Source organism: Triticum urartu, chromosome 2A (genome assembly GCF_056163025.1).
Source record: "Triticum urartu cultivar PI428250 chromosome 2A, HENAU_Tu73, whole genome shotgun sequence".
Lineage (NCBI taxonomy): Eukaryota > Viridiplantae > Streptophyta > Magnoliopsida > Poales > Poaceae > Triticum > Triticum urartu.
In genome coordinates this window covers 505461299-505482122 of record NC_141874.1, presented here as the reverse complement: position 1 = coordinate 505482122, position 20824 = coordinate 505461299, and the positions used below count along the sequence as shown (strand labels likewise).

General features: G+C 48.0%; 1 protein-coding gene across 2 annotated transcripts; it reads right to left on the bottom strand.

Moving 5' to 3' along the window:
• Window positions 1-11094: 11094 nt before the first annotated feature.
• LOC125538254 (putative receptor-like protein kinase At1g49730) lies at window positions 11095-16974 on the bottom strand. Of its 2 annotated transcripts, none has more exons than XM_048701528.2 (9): window positions 16633-16974; window positions 15025-15573; window positions 13667-13954; window positions 13204-13465; window positions 13037-13089; window positions 12875-12942; window positions 12535-12624; window positions 12379-12460; window positions 11095-12229 (listed from the first exon to the last, which is right to left on the bottom strand). In XM_048701528.2, exons 1-9 carry the CDS (start codon window positions 16721-16723, stop codon window positions 11625-11627), a joined length of 2088 nt encoding a protein of 695 aa, XP_048557485.1. In that variant the 5' UTR covers window positions 16724-16974; the 3' UTR covers window positions 11095-11624. The 2 variants fall into 2 exon arrangements, with proteins under 2 accessions (XP_048557485.1, XP_048557486.1); XM_048701529.2 differs by having other exon boundaries at window positions 11095-12205; window positions 16633-16973.
• Window positions 16975-20824: the final 3850 nt, after the last annotated feature.

Genomic DNA, 20824 nt, shown 5'->3' with positions numbered 1-20824 from the left:
CTGCGAGTCCAAGAAAACTCCGGATCTCTCCAACTGTTGTTGGTGCTTCCCATTCGGTTACGGTCTCAACCTTTGTGAGGTCAACTGCTATACCTTCTCCGGATATAATGTGTCCGAGGAATCCAACTTCCTTCAACCAAAACTCACATTTGCTGAATTTGGCGTATAACTGATGTTCCCTTAGTTTCTCCAAAACCAAACGCAAATGTTCCTTATGCTCCTCTTCATTCTTTGAATAAACTAGGATGTCATCAATGAACACTACGACGAACTTATCCAAAAACTCCATAAACACTTTGTTCATCAGGTTCATAAAATAGGCAGGTGCGTTAGTCAATCCAAATGACATAACGGTATACTCATACAGTCCATATCTTGTGGTGAATGTTGTCTTAGGTATGTCCTGCTCTCGAATCTTCAACTGATGGTACCCTGATCGCAAATCGATCTTGGAAAACACTTTAGCTCCTTGCAACCGATCAAACAGATCGTTGATCATTGGCAGTGGGTACTTATTCTTGATGGTTACTTCATTCAATCCCCGATAATCTACAACCATCCTTAATGATCCATCCTTCTTTTCCACTAGAAGTACGGGTGATCCCCAAGGTGAAGAACTTGGGCGAATGTAACCTTTATCCAATAACTCCTTAATCTGATTCTTAATTTCCACCAAATCCTTTGCTGGCATCCGGTACGGTCGCTTCGATATTGGGCCTGTACCTGGCAATAACTCAATCAAAAACTCAATGTCTCTATCCGGTGGCATGCCTGGTAATTCCTCAGGAAATACATCAGGAAAATCCTTTACCACTGGTACTTCCTCCTGCACAACTCCTGATAAGCAATTCACTTGTGTCCTGTTTGGCACATGCCGGGATACATACTTGATCCTTCTTCCTTCTGGTGTGGTAAGCAAAATTGTCTTACTGGCGCAATCGATGTTTCCTCCATACATCGACAGCCAATCCATACCAAGAATCACATCCAGACCTTGGGATTCCAGAATAATTAAATCCGTTGGGAATACATGCCTTCCTATACTCAATGGTACTTGAAAACATCCTTGTCTGGCCATGTATTCTGCTCCTGGCGAGCTTACTAGCATAGGTGTTTTAAGAATCCTAGTGGGCAGGCTATACTTTTCCACAAATCCCCTTGATATGCATGAATGCGATGCACCAGTATCAAAAAGAACGAGTGCAGTAAATGACTTAACCAAAAACTTACCGATTACTGCATCGGGCTGATTTTCAATCTCCTCCACATTAACGTGGTTCACCTGTCCCCTATTGAAAGGGTTCGGCTTCTTCCCAGAGCTTCCATTGCCATTTCCATTCTGGCCTTCAGGACATTCATTGGCATAATGTCCGGTCTTCGAACACTTGAAACAGGTGTCTTGACTCAGGTCTCTCTTGGTTGGGGTCGATGGGGTTGTCCGGTTCTGGCCGTTGCTTCCTCCATTCCCATTACCATTCTTGTGGCCATTATGGTTGTGCGAGCTACCTCCTCCATGGGTGTGCTGAAACTTAAATCCCGGTTTAGGGGTAAAACGGGGCTTCTGCTGGGCTCCAGAGTTATACTTCCCCTGTCCATACTTCCTCTTACGGTTCTCAATCTGCTGTTGCTTCCCTTCAATCATGATGGCACGATCTACCAACTCCTGGTAGTTGTTGAAATTTGCTACCATCCACTGCATGCTTAGTTCATCATTCAATCCTTCCAGAAACTTCTCCTGCTTGGCTGCATCCGTAGCAACGTCATCTGGGGCATAACGGGCTAGCTTACTAAACTCTTCCACATACTGGCCAACAGTCCTTCCTCCTTGGTGTAAGTTGCGAAACTCACGCTTCTTTATGGCCATAGCTCCTACTGAAACATGGGCAGTGCGGAAAGCTTGCTGAAACTGATCCCATGTGACAGTGTCAACTGGATAAGTGGCTGTGAAATTCTCCCACCATGCTGCCGCGGGTCCGTCAAGCTGGTGTGCGGCAAACTTCACTTTCTCACCATCCGTGCATCCTGCAGTGGTCAACTCCCTTCCTATCTTGCGGAGCCAATCGTCTGCTACTATTGGCTCAGTGCTACTGGAAAACACCGGCGGATTCAGCCTAAGGAAACGGGCTAAGTGGTCAACAGGTGGTGGTGGTGGTGGGTTGTTGTTGTTGTTCTGCTGATTCTGAACTAACATCTGCATCAATTGATTCTGCTGCTGGATCAACTGAGTGAGCTCCGGTGGAAATCCATTGTCACGTCTCGGAGGCATCTGAGGGTTTAGAAAAGACGAGAATTAAGAATAGAGGGGGTCTAAAGGGAAAACACTACCCATATGCACATGAGGCAAAAGCACACAATTCACTTCAATCAATCAAACAAGGGCTTACAAACGGTCTAACTATCGCAAAAGTGCTCGACTATAATGTGTTTACATGGGGGAATACTACTACTATCTGGTGGTCATCTAGAAATTTGAACCGGTGGAAGACTCCATGATATCTACTCCAGCTTCGTCTTCAAAGTCGGGTTCACTTGGATCCAAATCGGTGTCGTCGATGATGATGTAGTTGTCCGGACATGCGACGTACTCGTCGTCCTCCTGGGATGCTAACTTGCTCTTGAGTTCTTCAATCTCCTGCTTAAGATCGCAATTGTGCCTTGCTAGAGCTACGATCTCGTCCATGTAGTCCTTGCGTGTAGACTTTAGTTCTCCTTCTAGCTCGATGATCCTTGCCTTCGCATTCTTCAACTCTACCATATCATTGCACATCTGGTTCTCGTGGCGTCGAATGTGCTGATTTAACTCCTGGATGAAAGATGCAATGGATCTATCCTTCTTGGTGCTGACTAACTCCCATTGTTCATCACGGCGTCCGCAAATCTGGTAGATAGTGTCCTTGAGGTCTTCTTGATAAACTTCTCCAATGCGTCCTATGGTGATATGAGCTGCCATGCTCCTTCCTAGACTCCAGGTTGGTGCATTGAAAACACTATCTATGGGCTTCGTGATTGGCGCGAATGTTCTTCCCGGAACGTGAGCTTGAATCTTCCAGCGCTCCTCTTCAGGCAGAGTGGCGTTGAAGGTTCCCGTGAAGCTTGGTAATCCAATGTTCAGGTACTTGGTGACTTCCTTCAGGTGAAATCCAAATGGTGTGCCTTCATCCGGTTGAGCGTACTTAATCTTCGCGTACGTCATCCTAAAAGAGTAGAAAAGATGAGGAGTTAGAAAATGAGAAGAGAAGGGTGATCTATGCCTTTAACTTAGTGGTCGTGTCCTACAGTCAGCGTGTGCTCTGATACCATCTCTGTAGCGACCTGACCCGAATGGATCACGTCTACTGTGCTACGGTGTCATCCCTGGATCAGTAATGCTGACACCACACAGTACATCGAGGTTTTATAGCAGAGTTGCAATCACACACTTATTACATCGATGGCTCAAAAAGAACTTATTACAATAAATATGGCTTAAGGCCATATTTTAAAGATAACAGCGGAAGACTTGGAAGATAAATGGGTCCATCAACTCCAGCGGCATCACTGAGTATAGAACCATGACCTAAACACCTCAATCGTCGTCTGAAAAGTCTGCAACATTAACGTTGCAGCCCGAAAACGGGTCAGCACATGGAATATGCTGGCAAAGTAACACATAGAGAGTAATGGAATGAAACAGCTATACTATATGCATATATGGCTGGTGGAAAGCTCTATGGTTACAGTTTTGCGTAAAGCCAATTTTTCCCTACTGCAAAGGAATAAATTTATTTAACTATCATGGTGGTTGTGAAACATTGAGAATGGTTGACAGCATTCTCAATCCCAATTAAAAGTAATTAAAACCCAATAACATTAATTAGAAGTAACATGTTGAGATTCACAATGATATTCAAGTACTAGATACTCAAGTTGTCCATAACCGGGGACACGGCTAATCATGATTAGTTTGTTAACTCTGCAGAGGTTGCGCACTTTTCCCCACATGACTCGATCGCCTCCGTTTGTTTTCTCGCACTACATGGTGTTTGAGAAACGGATGACCGAGACACAGTCTTTCAGAAGCACTAGCACCTTACATGTGGGGTAGACCGGTACACCTACATCCCCTACATCTGCTAGTCCACCCCGTAAGAGTTCGCACAACTTAGTCAACTATGCCAGAGCCCATAGTAGCATGTGGCTGCACACGGAAGTTTCTAGCATGAAAGATCTTATGATCCCTTTGAGCCTGGGTGGCGGTCCAAAAAAAACAGGCAAGTCCTGATAGACATCAGGTGCTTCAATCCACCCAGATGTGTGTTTAAGTTGCCACCTTAGATAAACCATTAAAATTATCAATCTCACATCTGTCATGGATATCACTCACCCAATCCACGTCTACTAGCATAGCATGGCATAATAAGCAAACGTAGAAGTAACTCCCAAAGGTTTCATAATAATACAGGTAATAGGTACTACCTCATCTACTTCCCATCCCACAATTTAATTAGATCCTAATCATGCAATGTGTGAGGATTGATCTAATGCAATAAAACATGGGTTGTAGAAAAGGTATGATCAAAGTGTTACTTGCCTTGCTGATGATCCGCGAGTCCTAGGGTTTCGAAGTAACAAGCGGCGCAATCCGGGTAATCTATCGCAGACAAACAACAAGCATACAATAAGTACTCATCTAATGCACAAGTAAAACTCGAACAAGAGATCGAACCAGGTAGTTCAACTTAAGAACTCCGGTTGCAAGAAAGAACGAAAAACAAACGGCGGAAGAAAACAACTCGGTTCTAGCAAGTTGAAACTAGGTCAAAATTTTACTGTAACAAAAGCTTGTTCAAGTTGATTAGACGGAATGGCGGTTTCGAGACGAAACTCCAGGCGCTTGAATCACCTGATTCCGATAAACGAGCGGAAAAATAGACTAGGAAGAAGATCGGATCTGAGATCGCGATTGCGGAATAAATCCGACGAAAAGAAAAAGAAGAACGGTTAAACGAACGGACGTCGTTAACCTAGAAGAATCCGGTGATCACGTTCGTTAAGACGAACGGTCCGGCGAACGGTCAAAGGCAACTAAATCGGAGAAGAAAACGAATCCGATCTAGGGTTTCGGAGAAGAAAACCGATCGAAAAACCGATCTAGAAAACCGGAACGGTTTAGAGAAGAAAAGAATCGGAACGATTAGAAGAAAACGATCCGAGGAAAAGAATAGATGTAGCGCGGGGCTACCTCGGTTGGGTCTCCGGTGAGGGGCTCCGGCGGCGTCGGCGTAGGGCGGCGGCGTGGGCAAGGTGCGGCGGCGGCGCGGGTGTGGGGCGCGGCCGTAAGGTGCGGCGGCGGCGCGGGGTGTGGGGCGGCGGCGGCAAGGTGCGGCGGCGGCGCGGGGTGTGGGGCGGCGGCGGCAAGGTGCGGCGGCGGCGCGGGTGTGGGGCGGCGGCGGCAAGGTGCGGCGGCGGCGCGGGTGTGGGGGAGAGCTTTGATTTGATGTGTTTAGAGGGGGGGTGCTTGGGTATTTATATTGGGGAGAGGAGGGGTTTACTTGGGGTAGAGGACAAGGAATTAGAATAGGAGTAGGAAAGATCTAGAAAATAAACGGAGTAGGACTAAAGAAAATGAAATAAGGAAAAGGGGACAAGGGGGCGCCCTAGAATCCTAAAAGGATTCGGTCCTAGCAAGAGGCGGCGGCGGCCGACCGGCTCCTGGCTCGGCGCCTGGCGCCTGGGAGCGCGGCGGTAGGTGGCTTGGCTTGGGCCTTTGGCCCAAGGCGCTGCTCAATTTTTTTTTAAATAGTTTCCTCGCGCAAAAAAAAAAGGGATCTAAACGAACTCCGAAAAATCTAAAGTAAATTTTCCCCGACTCCTAAAAATGAGCCGAACAAAATGAACTTTTCTCCGGACCTAAAATGCAATTTTTGAAAACGCGCATTTTTCCCTATCCAAATAAAATGCAAATAAAACTCCGGCAACAAAATTGATCTATTTATTAAATCTTCATTTTCCTAAATTTGGGAAAGTCATATTATTCCCTCTCTCATATATTTTGACACCGGAAAAATTATTGAAGATAAAATAAATAAATCAAATGATCCTATTTTCAAAATTCGAGAGAACTCTCAAATATGAAAATAACGAAATCTCCAACTCTCTCCGAGGGTCCTTGAGTTGCGTGAAATTTCTAGGATCAACCAAAATGCAAGAAAATATGATATGCATATGATCTAGTGTATAACATTCCAAATTGAAAATTTGGGATGTTACAACCGTTGTGCTCTTCAGGCTGTCTTCTTTATTCCGGCGCTTGTTTTTGCTGCGTCGTGATTTCCCGTTTCCGTCCCTGACTTCGGATGTACTTGGGTCGCTGGTGCTGCATCAGGCTAACCAGTTGTCCTCGCCCGCGCAAAAGCGGGTCATGAGGCTTGTTAATGCTGCCATTGTTCTCGGCTTTTCTTGGCCGAGGTGTCTGGCAAGCCATTCGTCTCGTACGCTGTGCTTGAAAGCTGCTAAGGCTTCGGCGTCCGGACAATCGATTATTTGGTTCTTTTTAGTGAGGAACCTGTTTCAAAGCTTTCGGGCTGACTCTCCGGGCTGTTGAGTTATATGACTTAAATCGTCTGCATTCGGTGGTCGGACATAGGTCCCTTGAAAATTTGCTCGAAAGGCGTCTTCGAGCTCTTCCCAGCTTCCAATGAAGTTTTCGGGGAGGCTTTTAAGCCAGTGCCGAGCTGGCCCTTTGAGCTTGAGGGGTAAGTACTTGATGGCGTGGAGATCGTCTCCTTGATCCATATGGATATGGAGGATGTAGTCCTCAATCCAGACCCCAGGGTCTGTCGTTCCATCATACGCCTCTATGTTTACGGGTTTGAATCCCTCTGAAAATTCATGGTCTAGCACCTCATCGGTGAAACATAGGGGGTGTGCGGCACCCCTGTATTTGGGTGTACCGAGGTATTGGGATGTTTGTTGTGTTGCATTGCGTGCTGGAGCACGCTTGTGTGGCCCGTAGATGGATCTGGTTGCACCATACTTTTGATGCGAGTCCTCACGTGGATCGCGTACCGGCTTATGTGCGGCGTCGTTTGCCGTTCTATGTTGGCCATGAGGTCGTCTATCCGACAGGATGGCCGTTTTGTTTTTTGATTGCGGGGGATCTAAGGCCTCCTCATCGAATTCAGGTAGCAGCTTTCGCTTCGGGTAGCTCTTGGTGTGGCGATTACCGCCGTACTTCGCTGCAGTGTTGAGTACTTCACTCCATCTGATTCTGAGTGTGTCTTGTGCAGCCCTGAGCCTTTGCTTCTGCTTTTTCAGACTCCTCGCAGTGGCAACCAGCCTTTGATGGGCATTTTGTTGCTCCGGGTGCCTGTCCGATGTGATGTCGTCCGGACTGTTATCTTCGACGGGGTCAGGTTGTTCGGTTTGATTCTCCGTGTTGCCCTGGTCGGGCGATGGTTCACCCTGCTCTATCGCTGGGTCTATATGACCGATGTTTCTGCCGAGGCGGGATTTGGAGCGGCGTTTACGCCGCCGCTTTGACTGCTTCTCGAGGGAACAACCCTTCGCTGCGTCCTTCCGTTCCTCGTCGTCGTTTTTTTTGGGTGTGTCCACCATGTATACATCATATGATGAAGTGGGCGTCCAGTGCCCTGTGGGCAGTGGTTCCTGTTCGTCTCCTGCATCATCGTCCATACCGTCGATGTCTTCGGAGTCGAAGTCGAGCATGTCAGTCAAATCATCGACAGTGGCTACTAAGTGGGTGGTGGGTGGGCAGCGAATTTCTTCGTCATCCGCATCCCAATCCTGCCGAATATAGTTCGGCCTGGACTCTCCTGACAGGGAGAGAGACCTTAATGAGTTCAGTATGTCGCCGAAGGGCGAGTGCTGAAAGATATCTGCGGAGGTAAACTCCATGATCGGCGCCCAGTCGGATTCGATAGGCACGGGCGCAGGCGGCTCAGAGTCCGTGGCCGGGGAAGAATTCGGTAGTTCGGCGTCACGGCTCCCGTGAAGGGTAAGGTCGATACTCGGCTCGATCGCCGATGAGAGTGCGGCCTCCGTGGGGGGGTCTATCCACCCGTCCATGGATGGCGCAACTGGCTCCGAATTGAGGGTCGGAGCGGTTGCCGGCGCGATCTCCTAAACACTGTCCGATGGCAGAGCTAAATCATGCTCATCATGACTGTGTGGCGCACTAGGCAGGGGCTCGAATCCGTCGAAGATCAAGTCTCCGCGGATATCGGCCGTGTAGTTTAAGCTTCCAAACCTGGCCTGGTGGCCAGGGGCGTAACTCTCGATCTGCTCCAGATGGCCAAGCGAGTTGGCCCGCAGTGCGAAGCCGCCGAATACAAAGATCTGTCCGGGGAGAAAAATCTCACCCCGGACTGCATCGCTATCAGGCCTAACGGCGACGACACAGAGGAACTCTCAATGAAAGCACCAATGTCGGTGTCAAAACCGGCGGATCTCGGATAGGGGGTCCCGAACTGTGTGTCTAGGGCGGATGGTAACAGGAGGCAGGGGACACGATGTTTTACCCAGGTTCGAGCCCTCTTGATGGAGGTAAAACCCTACGTCCTGCTTGATTTATTCTTGATAATATGAGTAGTACAAGAGTTGATCTACCACGAGATCGGAGAGGCTAAACCCTAGAAGCTAGCATATGGTATGATTGTATGTTGTCTTATGGACTAAAACCCTCCGGTTTATATAAACACAGGAGGGGGTTAGGGTTACACAAGGTCAGTTACAAAGGAGGAGATATACATATCCGTATTGGCTAGCTTGCCTTCCACGTCAAGTAGAGTCCCATCCGGACACGGGACGAAATCTTCAATCTCGTATCTTCATAGTCCAACAGTCCGGCGAAAAGGATATAGTCCGGCTGTCCGGAGACCCCATAATCCAGGACTCCCTCAGCCCCGCTCGACCCCAACACCTCATTCCCGTCCCCGACCTTCTTTTTGGTGGATGCCCATCCTTTGCCTTCTCTTTAAGGCGGCGGGCTTGTCATATTGCTGAGTCGATCTTCCAGGCAGCCACCTTCTTTGGATCCTCTGCCTCCACCGACTCTGCTAACAGTTCGTGCGGGTCCATGTGGTGGCGAAAACGAAAAGCGCGGAATTGAGGTGAAGGGCGGCGGAGATTATAGCGGTAAGTGTGGAAAAGGGGGGTTTTGATTTGAAAACAATACTGACCGCTCCAAATGCGGGCTCCGCCTCGGTCTTGCTGGGTCGAGGATGTCGGAGTCCTATGTCACGTAGGTTCGGACACGCACAGAGCCCTCTTGTTTGCTTCTGTTTACGTGAAAAAGGACGCGTCCACAAATACGGACAGCTTGATCTCGACGTTTACGTTCATTTTTAGGTCTCTAATTCAGCTCAAATAAGTGTAATTTGGTAAAACTATGGTGTTAACTGTTCTTATTCAGCGTTCTCGAGAGATTATTCGAATTGTAGTCATCTGTGGACACTTTCCACGATAGAGAAATCAATACGAACGGCGCCAGCACCGAAGTGGTTGTAGGCCGTGACGCGAGAGGCGTGAGAGCGGGAGAATCTGGAGCTCTAGGCAGCCCATGTGCTTGGAGCAAATTGTTTACACCAGAGAGACGTGGAGACGGAGAATGCTCCTGCATTTGGAACCCTTAAATGGCGGCAAGTGGCAACCCCTGTTCGTCTGTGATCTTCTATCTTAAACAAAGGTGGCTGTGAATGAACAAAGGTACGAAGCAGTTTGTTGCTTTTCAGGTGAAAGGAAGCCGAGGGTGCGTAGAAACTAGAAACGCTGCTATCGTGGTGCTTGCGCCTGCTTTTAACTTGGATCACCATCGATCGGGACAAAGAATGCACGATCACCATCTACCGTGGCCTTGAGATTTGTATCTGCTACTAACGGCATAGCACGACCCTTAGCTCTTGCTGTCTTTGGCTCACCTGTTCGTACTGTACCAGTGGATTAGTTAACGTTGGATGGCATCGTGAGCCGTGACAACAGCAAGCGCGTTGACCTTTGAATCGGCGGATGTGAACACCAGCGTTCCCGTGCAAATGACCGTTTTCTATTCTTCTGTACTTCAAACAAAGCAGCGCAGAGATAAACAACTCGATTCTGACGGCCAACAATCAATTGTCGGCCTCAAGCTTCAACTCAACGAGTTGCGCACGTCAGGGCTAGGCTGCTAGCTCAGTCCAGGTATGCACCTGAAGCCAGAGATGCCAGACTAGCGGTGGCGATGTTTAATGGCTGTTTGGTTCTAGGCCTAGCCATGCCATACTTTGCCATACAATCTTGCCATACTTGTCTAAGGTTATTTTTTTAAAATAAGAGCCATAAGTTGACAAGCCTAAAGGAATCTTGTCACACTTTTTGAGAGTATGTGATATGAGACTCTAGTGTGGCTTGTCTAATGTGTGGCTTGAATCAAACACCCACCTAAATTGGTCAAACTTGCCTAACCTTAGATGTGGCAACCTTAGGTAAACTGGGGCTGTTTGGTTTGTGACTAACTTAGCCAAAGATTGCCACAACTAAGGTTAGGTAAGTTTGACCAACTTAGATGAGTGTTTGGTTCAAGCCACACTTGGACCCCACATGGCATATATACACACAAAAAGTATGACAAGATTCCCTTAAGTTTGCCAACTTATGGCTCTCATTTTAAGAAACTAACCTTAGGCAAGCTTGACAAAAATATGTGGCAAAGTGTGGCAATGCTAGTTCTAGAACCAAACAGCTCCTTAGTCTCAAACCAAACAGCCAGTGTTGGTAATTTTGTCGATGAATTTGCTTCGTACTACTTCCTTCTTTTCGGTTTATAAGGCTTAATTCAAAAATCTTACCAACCAAGATAGATGATAAGTGGTGAAATATTTTTTGTAGTTTGCAAAAGCATCCAATTAATGCTCTTATTTTTCTTAAAAAATTATGTTTACGAATGCATTAATTGCAATGCATGCATGCATAAAGTGCATGCATTGATCAGTTTTCTCTTAATACTTACATGCAATGATTTAATGCATCTTGAAGTCTGAACATGTGATGAAGAACAATCAAATCGAGTCTTATAAAATGAAAAAACTAAAATTTTGAGATAAACCGAAAAGGAAGGAGTACTACTAGTACTAGGATTTCAATTTCCCACGCAACGAAAGATCAATCAGAGGCAGACAAACAACTGTGGAAGGAGAGGGACCCCTCTCATCCCAAAACGGAAGACAAAGACACTGATCTCTGCCTCTCACCGCATCACTCCACTAGTCCACTCGTACTCCATCCCAGCAAGGGATGAAACAAAACCTGTACAGCAATTGAATGGAATTGAATAGCACGCGATGCTCCCGATGCAAAATCAATGCTGCTGTGATGAACGAAACAACCACCTAGGGAAGGCGTGCCATCTCTGACTGTCATGACCTCTTTGCTCGCGCCAGCACGCATCTGGATCCTGGGACCCTGCTGGGCATCACTCACTCGCATGTTGGCATCGAGCGCAGTTGCAAGATCACTTCTGCAGGCCCTACCATCTGGACGGAGCCAGAGAGGTTTCACAAAAGGCAGCAGCTGCTGCTGCTACTAGCCTGCAACCCTTTCATGCCTAATAATCAACCGACAAAAAATGCATCCCGTCGTAGTATCAGACTTCAGGCGAAGAACCCGCCGCGGTCGGCGTGGGCTGGCGACTGGGGCTCAGGCGAGTTGCCCTCCAGCGGCACAGTCCGGCTGCAGTGGGACCTGGACGTGCTGGACGACGATGGCAGGCACCGCGGCTCGCCGCTGAACTGGATCACGTCTCCGCCGCCATCCCGCGGCCGCTGCTGCCACTCTTTCGCCTTCCTCCCGCTCTGCCCGCCGTAGTAGTACCCCTGCTCGACCTCCACGGCGCGCGCGAACCCGCCGGACAGCGGGTCCAGCCGCTCGTAGAGGATCCGGAGGACCTGCTTCATCGACGGCCGCGCCCCGCCGTCCTTGTGGGTGCACCAGTGGATCACGTCCGCCATCACCTGCAGCTCGTCCAGGTCGAACGTGTCCGCCACCGCCGGGTCCACCAGCTCGTGGAGGCGGTAGTCGGTGCCGATGAGCTCGCGGGACCACTCCACGAGGCTCCGGTCGTCCTGCACCACGGGCCTCCCGGTGACGAGCTCCAGCAGCAGCACGCCGTAGCTGTACACGTCGCTCTTGGCCGTCAGCTCCTGGGTCACCACGTACTCGGGGTCTACGTACCCTGCACGGAGATATACGCACGGTACTGACGAAAATGTTGATCGAACAAATTAGTAGTGTTCAGTTCACATGCATATGCTAAAACAAAGTAGGAGTACAAAGTAACCGGGGCCTGCAATTCAGATTTCAGCAGCATAACAGAAGAAAACCTCTAGAACAGCACAAGACCCTTACCAGGAGTTGCCTGGATCTTGACACTCCCTGGGGTGGAACTGACGATGGTATTGCCACCATTTGAGCAGCCACACCCAGCAAGCTATTGAAAATCAAACCATTAGTCTCTGACGAGTATGGATCAATCCCCGCGTAAGAAAGTTATTCGCCAGGTACCTTTGCCAGATAATTCTTATCCAGGAGGACATTGCTAGGCTTTATGTCTCCATGGTACAATGGAGGTTCACAATAGAAATGAAGGTACTCCTGAAACAAAAAGGTAACTCATAGTTGGTAGTTGATAGTCAACAATAACAATAACAACATTTGAAATATACTTGGTGTCGATAGAAAGAAATGGATGGGAACCGATATACACTTGGTGCACATACAAACTACAGTTTTAAGCGAACACCAACTATTCCAATTGCTGACTTAGACAAACAGGGAAAAACCGCAGGGCAGCATGAATTACTTGATCCAATTCAGAATCCATAACACACTTCCGGAAACTTACCAAAGCATTTGCAACATCAATGGCGATTTGGATCCTATTTTTCCACGGCAGCAGAAGTTTACCTGACGCTGCAAAGAGAAGAATGTTTTTCTGCACATAATTCAACAAATGATGTAGCATAAGACATGGAATGAGAATGAAACATCAGTCGTGAGGTATTACAATGAAGGTGATCCTTAAGGCTTCCATTTTCCATGTATTCATAAACCTGGAACCTGGGAAATTGTAAAGCACCACAAATTGGTTAATACCTGAACCTTACTTCTCAAACTTTGTTAAAAAATACCCCTAAATGTGACAAGATGGCGATGATGCGGCAGGTACTTTACCTCTCAAATTTTGTTAAACAATAACCTTTAAGTCCAACAAGATGTCGATGATGCAGCCGCCCAAGAAATTCCATTTCTTTGCAGAATGCCAGCAAATCTTGTTTTGGTGAGCTCTCTATACGCTTAATGGCAACCACAGAACCATTGCTCAGTTGTCCTTTGAATATTGTTGCATTATCATTCCCTCCCAGCGTGGTGCTAAAGTTTCTTGTTGCCCTTCTCATTTCTGCGTAACTAAATCTGCCAAAAATGGTGGAAGTACCTGCAAAACAATATTGCTAAGCAGATGAACTGAAAAGGGTCCCGCAACTGATTCTAATAGTAAGTGATTCAAAAGCAGACTCAAACATCACTCCATCAAGTTTAAATTAAAGTAACATATAATTTCATAAACAAATTGTCGAGACAGAGCTTACAAATAAAAGAAAGGCAGCACCATGACCACAGCTCATTAAATGTTTACCTTCTTGGCCCTTCGTGACACAGGAACTCAACACTTTCAAAGGGTTAATTCCCTCAATCTTTTCTAGTTCTTTGCTCTTTCTTCGGATAAGTAAAATCAGTACTACCAGTAGTGTAACTGACAATCCTGTAACCAAGGCCCCGACAGCAGGGAATATTACACGCTTGTAACTATGATGATGGTTGGATGACACTTCAGCAACATGCTCCCCAGGAATTTGCGATGCAAATGGACTGGGAGAAATATTTGGTGCAGGATATCCAGCTGGGGATGATGTCGAGATGTTCACTGCATGAGATTCATAAATTATTACAACACTCAACAACCACATCCCATAAAGAAGGCGCATTTTAAGTATAAAGGAATTTATTATATATTACTCCCTCCGCCCCATAATATAAGAGCGTTTTTTACACTAGTGTACTGTCAAATGAACATTATGTTCTATGGCACTATTTTTCATTACAAAGCACATATGGACATTATGTTCTATGGCACTACTTTTCATTACAAAGCACATATGTGCCATTGCTGCCAACGACGTCACATTTAACTATAAAGCAACAAAATCAAGTAAGAGCTCTGTATATTTTCCAAGCAGAAAGTCAATCAACTTACTCAAAATAAACTATCTTGCCAACCAACACAGTAAAATGAAACAGTTTTGAAGAGATGCCCACATATACTCCATTTACCAAAGTGTATATCCATATGAAACTTTTACTACAAATCAATAACAAAAATGTGCATCCTGGGATGTCCACTGATCTCTTGGCGGCTGTGTAACTCTGCCTCCTAGGAGGATGTAAATTCCCTATCTTTCCAATGCAATGAAACGCAAAGGCCATTTGCGTTTTCTCGAAAAAAAATAACAAAAATGTGCTGATTAATATTACCTCCATCCCAAAATTCTTATCTTAGATTTGTCTAGATACGGATGTATCTATAGTGATACATCATATAAGACAAGAATTTTGGGACGGAGGGAGTATAATACCTATAATTTGCATACTGTGAAATATGTGCAAATGTGTCACACTCAAAAAAAGTGCTGCACAGCTGAAGCTTTGAAAAGAAAACTGCTGATGATCATGTTGATTCATGAAATGCACTAGCCTTAGCAGTTAACACTCTCCAAGAAAAGGAAAAGGTGTTATTCCTCTATAAGGTGCTACATAAGTTAGACAAATCATAGTTGTAAATCCTGTGGGGTTTATGCAGTGCACTGGCATTAAGAAGTCCGAACAAAAGATATGTAATATTATTCTCCCTCTATAAGTTATGAAATACAAAAGTAATGTGTGGCCAAAATTTTATTAAGTGCATCCATTCTATGATAGACAGGAGAAAATTCGAACCTTGAAGAGCACTCAGCTCCTGAACACTGAAAAAGCAACCCGCCGTATCAAGAGTAGATATGTTCCCTTGACTCACAAAAGCAACAAAGGCAGCATCACGGCAGGTGTTCAATGTGACATTATCTTGTTCTCCCACAAGATGGCGGAGGTATGACAAACCAGAATTTAAGCACCTCTTGCAGCTCACGTCATCTGGAAGTGAGGTTGCACAATTTCTAGTCACGTCACTGAAATTCGGAGACTGTAACATTTGGACGATAGTAGTCATCCCAACGCACTGATAGGACGCCTGAATCTTGATCCCGAGGCCACAAAACGAAGCTGCAGTAGGAAGTATCCCATTGGACACGAAGGTGTCTGAGATATTGCGAATACAGGCATCGGCAAGTTCAGATGGAACCCCAAGAGTGCCTGTTGTGTTCGCATACATTGCAGATGAGACCGCGAGGACGGCATTGATATAGCGGCAACACTTTGAGTGCCCATTCTGATCCGAGCATACAGAAGCTATCAGCGCAAAGTTTGGCCAACTGAAATCCAACGGACAATCTGCATTGTCAAGCAACAAACATGAGTAACGATGCAAGTATGGCCGGTCCATAATCACAAAACTTTTGAAAGAGGAGACTCATCACTCTGTATCTTCACTAAATTTGGCAAAGCGGATGCCACACACACACAGAAAGAGAAAAACGTGTAACTGATGTAGTACAGCAAGCGTGATTTGTAGGTGCAGCACAGCTTATGCTCACAGCGTGAATTGTGCTCGTATCTAGCAGAAGTGGAGTTAACACCATTGGGAATAGGCCACATGACCAGTACTAGCTGGGTACGTGCCTAATGGATTGCCTGCCATAAATGTCATACTATCCATATTTCCCTCATTACACCAGAGCTGCTACGAAACCGAATATAGAGCATTTGATGGTACACTCTAGGCTAGCACATATAAGCGATAAAACAACCCATGTGCACCTGAGGAACATCAGGCAAATCAAAAATATCTTGTGACATTATCAGTGGTTCAGTAACGCCAAATGCCAGGACTGAAACCCTCACGGACAGCCAAGTCCAACGGCTATTGAAACCCAAGAGCCATGAAAGTCCATCGGCCCAGTCGTACGTGTACAGCAACCCCATTAGGTAAGGGAATTGAATGGCCTAAGGAAGGACTCCAACGCGAGGGGGAGTGAGCAGAGTAGGCCCTGAGAGCAGAGGCCGTCGCTGCCAACTACACTGCGTCTACAGAAGAGTGCAGGCGAAAAATGCGCCCCGTACCAGTCGTGCTTAGGGATTGTTCCCGGGCTACATCTCGCACCTAAAATGCCTGCTATTCGCGTTAGCCTCTCCTAAAAATGAAGTCCTAAACCTACAGTACTGTACCAATATTCTGGGCTGAACCATTAGAGAAAACTCAAAGGCTTTAGGGACGCATCGAATGGGCGTCGGAAGGGGAGAAATCGAAATCAGTGATTGAGCGAAGCGCGCGCACAGCCGTCGCCGTCGCCGACCGATCCCTCGAACCCCAAATACCAAATGCAGCTAATGCTGTTCCGCCACTGGAGCGGAGTGGGCTTCAACCAGTTGCTAGAGACGAGAACGGTTTACCTGCCGCGATCGCCGCGGGCGGAAGCGGGGCCAGGAGCGCGACGGCCGCGGCGGCCAGCGCCGCGCAGAGGAGCGGCCCGGGACGCCGCATCCGGGGGCCGGCGGCGCGGTGCAGCCCTCGTATCGGGCGCAGCGAGAGATGAACAGGAGCGGAAAGGTGGGGTTTGTCCGGTGAGGGCGCGGAAGGAAGGAATGGGATGCCAGGCTGACGGTGCCCCGACGCCAACCCAATATGCTCGTTTGTGTTGCTGACTGCGGCCGCGGCGCTGCCGCTTTCCTTTTCTTCTTTGCTTTGCGGGTCGCAGCGCGGCGCCTTTTTCTAGCCGCGCGTGGAAGAGTGGGCGGGGGACGGGGGTCTTTGGGATGGGCTCCTCCCGGTCACGGGCACGGGTGCGCGGAACTGCGAATGCGAGCGACGCGGACGACTTGGGGAGTCCGCTCCGGCTCCGCGGACCACGGGTGGGGTGCACATGGCGCGGTAGTCTGACTCTCACCGGGCCACGCGACCAAACAAACCCGTCGCCGTATCCAAGAACCAGTACTGTGCGAGTGTTGATCGTGTCCTTTTGTGGGCGATGGCCTGGTGAGCCCCAGATGCTTGCGGTCGACCTCCCTCCAGCCTCAGGTGAGGCGAGGCCTCCTCTACGGTGTCCATCACGACCGTCCCTGCACAAATCGATGACATGAGAGCAACTCCAACGGGCCCGACTCAAAAGAACGACGATTTTGTTCGCTTTTTGTCTATTTGGGTCAGCCGCCCACCCAGCTCCGCCCTGTTTTATATATGGATCGGCGGCGTGTCTAACACATCGACCCATATGTACCGGCGTGGCCGGCTAGCCGCCCTATTTTAACAAATAGCTCATTTTTCCATTGATTTTGCATTTAAGTATATAGTCAAGTAAGATAGTTTGAATCGAATAAAATAGCATAGTTTTACAATCTGAATAAACATAAAAAATGTCTCACATAGTTTTGCAAGTCGAATAAATAAGATACATCTATTGGTTGTCAACATGAGCCCACATATACTCAACCAAATCATTTTGCAGTTGCACGTGAGTTTTCAATCACGCATGTCATGATGAAATTGGGTGAACTGTTCAAACGTTGCCGCTCATTCATGCTCAGGCACAACATTCTCACCCTGAAACTGAAACCCTTGATCATACGGACGTTCCGGACGCTCATATTCTATGATTATATTGTGCATAATCACACAAACAGTCATCACCTCCCACAGTTTCTGCGTGCTCCAAGTATTAGCATGATACCGAACGATGCCTCATCGAGATTGCAAAACACCGAAGGCATGCTCGACATCCTTCCTAGCACTCTCTTGCTCTTGGGCAAATCTTTTCCTTTTCTCTCCGACAGGGTTGGGAATTGTCTTGACAATAGTGGTCCACTGAGGATAGATACCGTCACCCAGGTAGTATCATTTGTCGTAGTTGTGGCCGTTGATAGTAAAGTTCACCGGTGGGTTGTCGCCTTCGGCAAGCCTAGCAAACACCGGCGAACGTTGAAGCACGTTGATATCATTGTGTGATCCGGCCATGCCAGAGAAAGAGTGCCAGATCCAAAGATCTTGAGACGCCACGGCCTAGTATGATAGTGCAAGCGTTGACATGGCCCTCATACTGTCCGTGCCAAGCAGAAGGGCAATTCTTCCACTCCCAGTGCATGCAATCTATGCTGCCAAGCAGGGGCATAGCCAGGACCCGGGCTGCCTAGGCCATGGCCCTGGTCGTGGAGAGGAAATCCTTCATTAACTTTAGCTACAGTAGCGTATTGTAGCTACAGTAATTACTGTAGCGCCAAGGGTGGCCCGGGTGAGGGAGTCGGATTAGGGGGTGTTCGGGTAGCCGGACTATACCTTCAGCCGGACTCCAGGACTATGAAGATACAAGATTGAAGACTTCGTTCCGTGTCCGGATGGGACTTTCCTTGGCGTGGAAGGCAAGCTTGGCGATGCGGATATTCAAGATCTCCTACCATTGTAACCGACTTTGTGTAACCCTAACCCTCTCCGGTGTCTATATAAACCGGAGGGTTTTAGTCCGTAGGACAACTTCATCATACAACAATCATACCATAGGCTAGCTTTTAGGGTTTAGCCTCCTTGATCTCGTGGTAGATCTACTCTTGTACTACCCATATCATCAATATTAATCAAACAGGACATAGGGTTTTACCTCCATCAAGAGGGCCCGAACCTGGGTAAAACATCGTGTTCCTTGCCTTCTGTTACCATCCGGCCTAGACGCACAGTTCGGGACCCCCTATCCGAGATCCGCCGGTTTTGACACCGACATTGGTGCTTTCATTGAGAGTTCCTCTGTGTCGTCGCTTTTAGGCCCGATGGCTCCTTCGATCATCAACAATGATGCAGTCCAGGGTGAGACTTTTCTCCCCGGACAGATCTTCTTCTTCGGCGGCTTTGCACTGCGGGCCAATTCGCTTGGCCACCTTGAGCAGATCGAAAGCTATGCCCCTGGCCATCAGGTCAGGTTTGGAAGCCTAAACTACATGGCTGACATCCGCGGGGACTTGATCTTCGACGAATTCGAGCCACCGCCAAGCGTGCCGCACTGTCTCGATGGGCATGATATAGCTCTGCCGCCGAACAACGCTTTGGAGGCCGCACACGCACCAGTTCTGACCATTGATTCGGAGCCTACTGCGTCGATCGAGGATCAGCGGTTAGATGCTGCCTCAGGGGCTGCGATCTCAGAGGCGATCGAGCCGAACTCCAGCCCCGCACTCCGCATGGCCCGTGACTCCGAGGAGCCGGATTCCTCTCCGAACTCCGAGCCCCCCGTGCCCCTGCCGATCGAATCCGATTGGGCGCCGATAATGAAGTTCACCACCGCGGACATCTTTCAGCACTCGCCCTTCGGCGACATCCTGAATTCTCTAAAGTCTCTCTCTTTATCAGGAGAGCCCTGGCCGGACTACGGTCAGCAAGGTTGGGATACGGACGATGAAGAAATTCAAAACCCACCCACCACCCACTTCGTAGCCACTGTCGACGACTTAACCGACATGCTTGACTTCGACTCCGAAGACATCGACGGCATGGACGACGATGCAGGAGACGAACAAGAACCAGCACCTGTAGGGCGCTGGAAGGCCACCTCGTCATATCACATATATATGGTGGACACTCCAAAGGATGGAGATGGCGATGGAACAGCGGGGGACGATACCTCTAAGAAACAGCCCAAGCGCCGGCGTCAGCGGCGCCGCTCAAAATCCCGCCAAAGCAAAAACGGTGATTCCGGCATGGGAGATAATACTACTCCGGATAGCGCCGAAGAACACCCCCTCCAACAAGATTCAGCACAGGAGGACAGAGAAGCCAGCCCTCACGAGAGGGCGGCGGACCAAGAGGTTGAGGACGATAATTATACGCCTCCCTCCGAAGACGAGGCAAGCCTCGGCGACGACAAGTTCGTCGTGCCAGAGGATCCCGCCGAACAAGAGCGTTTGAAACGCAGGCTTATGGCCACGACAAGCAGCCTCAAGAAAAAGCAGCAACAGCTTAGAGCTGATCAGGATTTGCTAGCTGACAGATGGACTGAAGTCCTTGCGGCCGAAGAGTATGAACTCAAATGCCCCTCCAAGAGTTACCCAAAGCGCAGGCTGCTACCCCGACTAGAGGAGGAAGCACCTACTGTTGGAAATATGCCCTAGAGGCAATAATAAATTAGTTATTATTATATTTCCTTGTTCATGATAATCGTTTATTATCCATGCTAGAATTGTATTGATAGGAAACTCAGATACATGTGTGGATACATAGACAGCACCATGTCCCTAGTAAGCCTCTAGTTGACTAGCTCGTTGATCAATAGATGGTTACGGTTTCCTAACCATGGACATTGGATGTCATTGATAACGGGATCACATCATTAGGAGAATGATGTGATGGACAAGACCCAATCCTAAGCCTAGCACAAAGATCGTGTAGTTCGTATGCTAAAGCTTTTCTAATGTCAAGTATCATTTCCTTAGACCATGAGATTGTGGAACTCCCGGATACCATAGGAATACTTTGGGTGTGCCAAACGTCACAATGTAACTGGGTGGCTATAAAGGTACACTACAGGTATCTCCGAAAGTGTCTGTTGGGTTGGCACGAATCGAGACTGGGATTTGTCACTCCGTGTAAACGAAGAGGTATCTATGG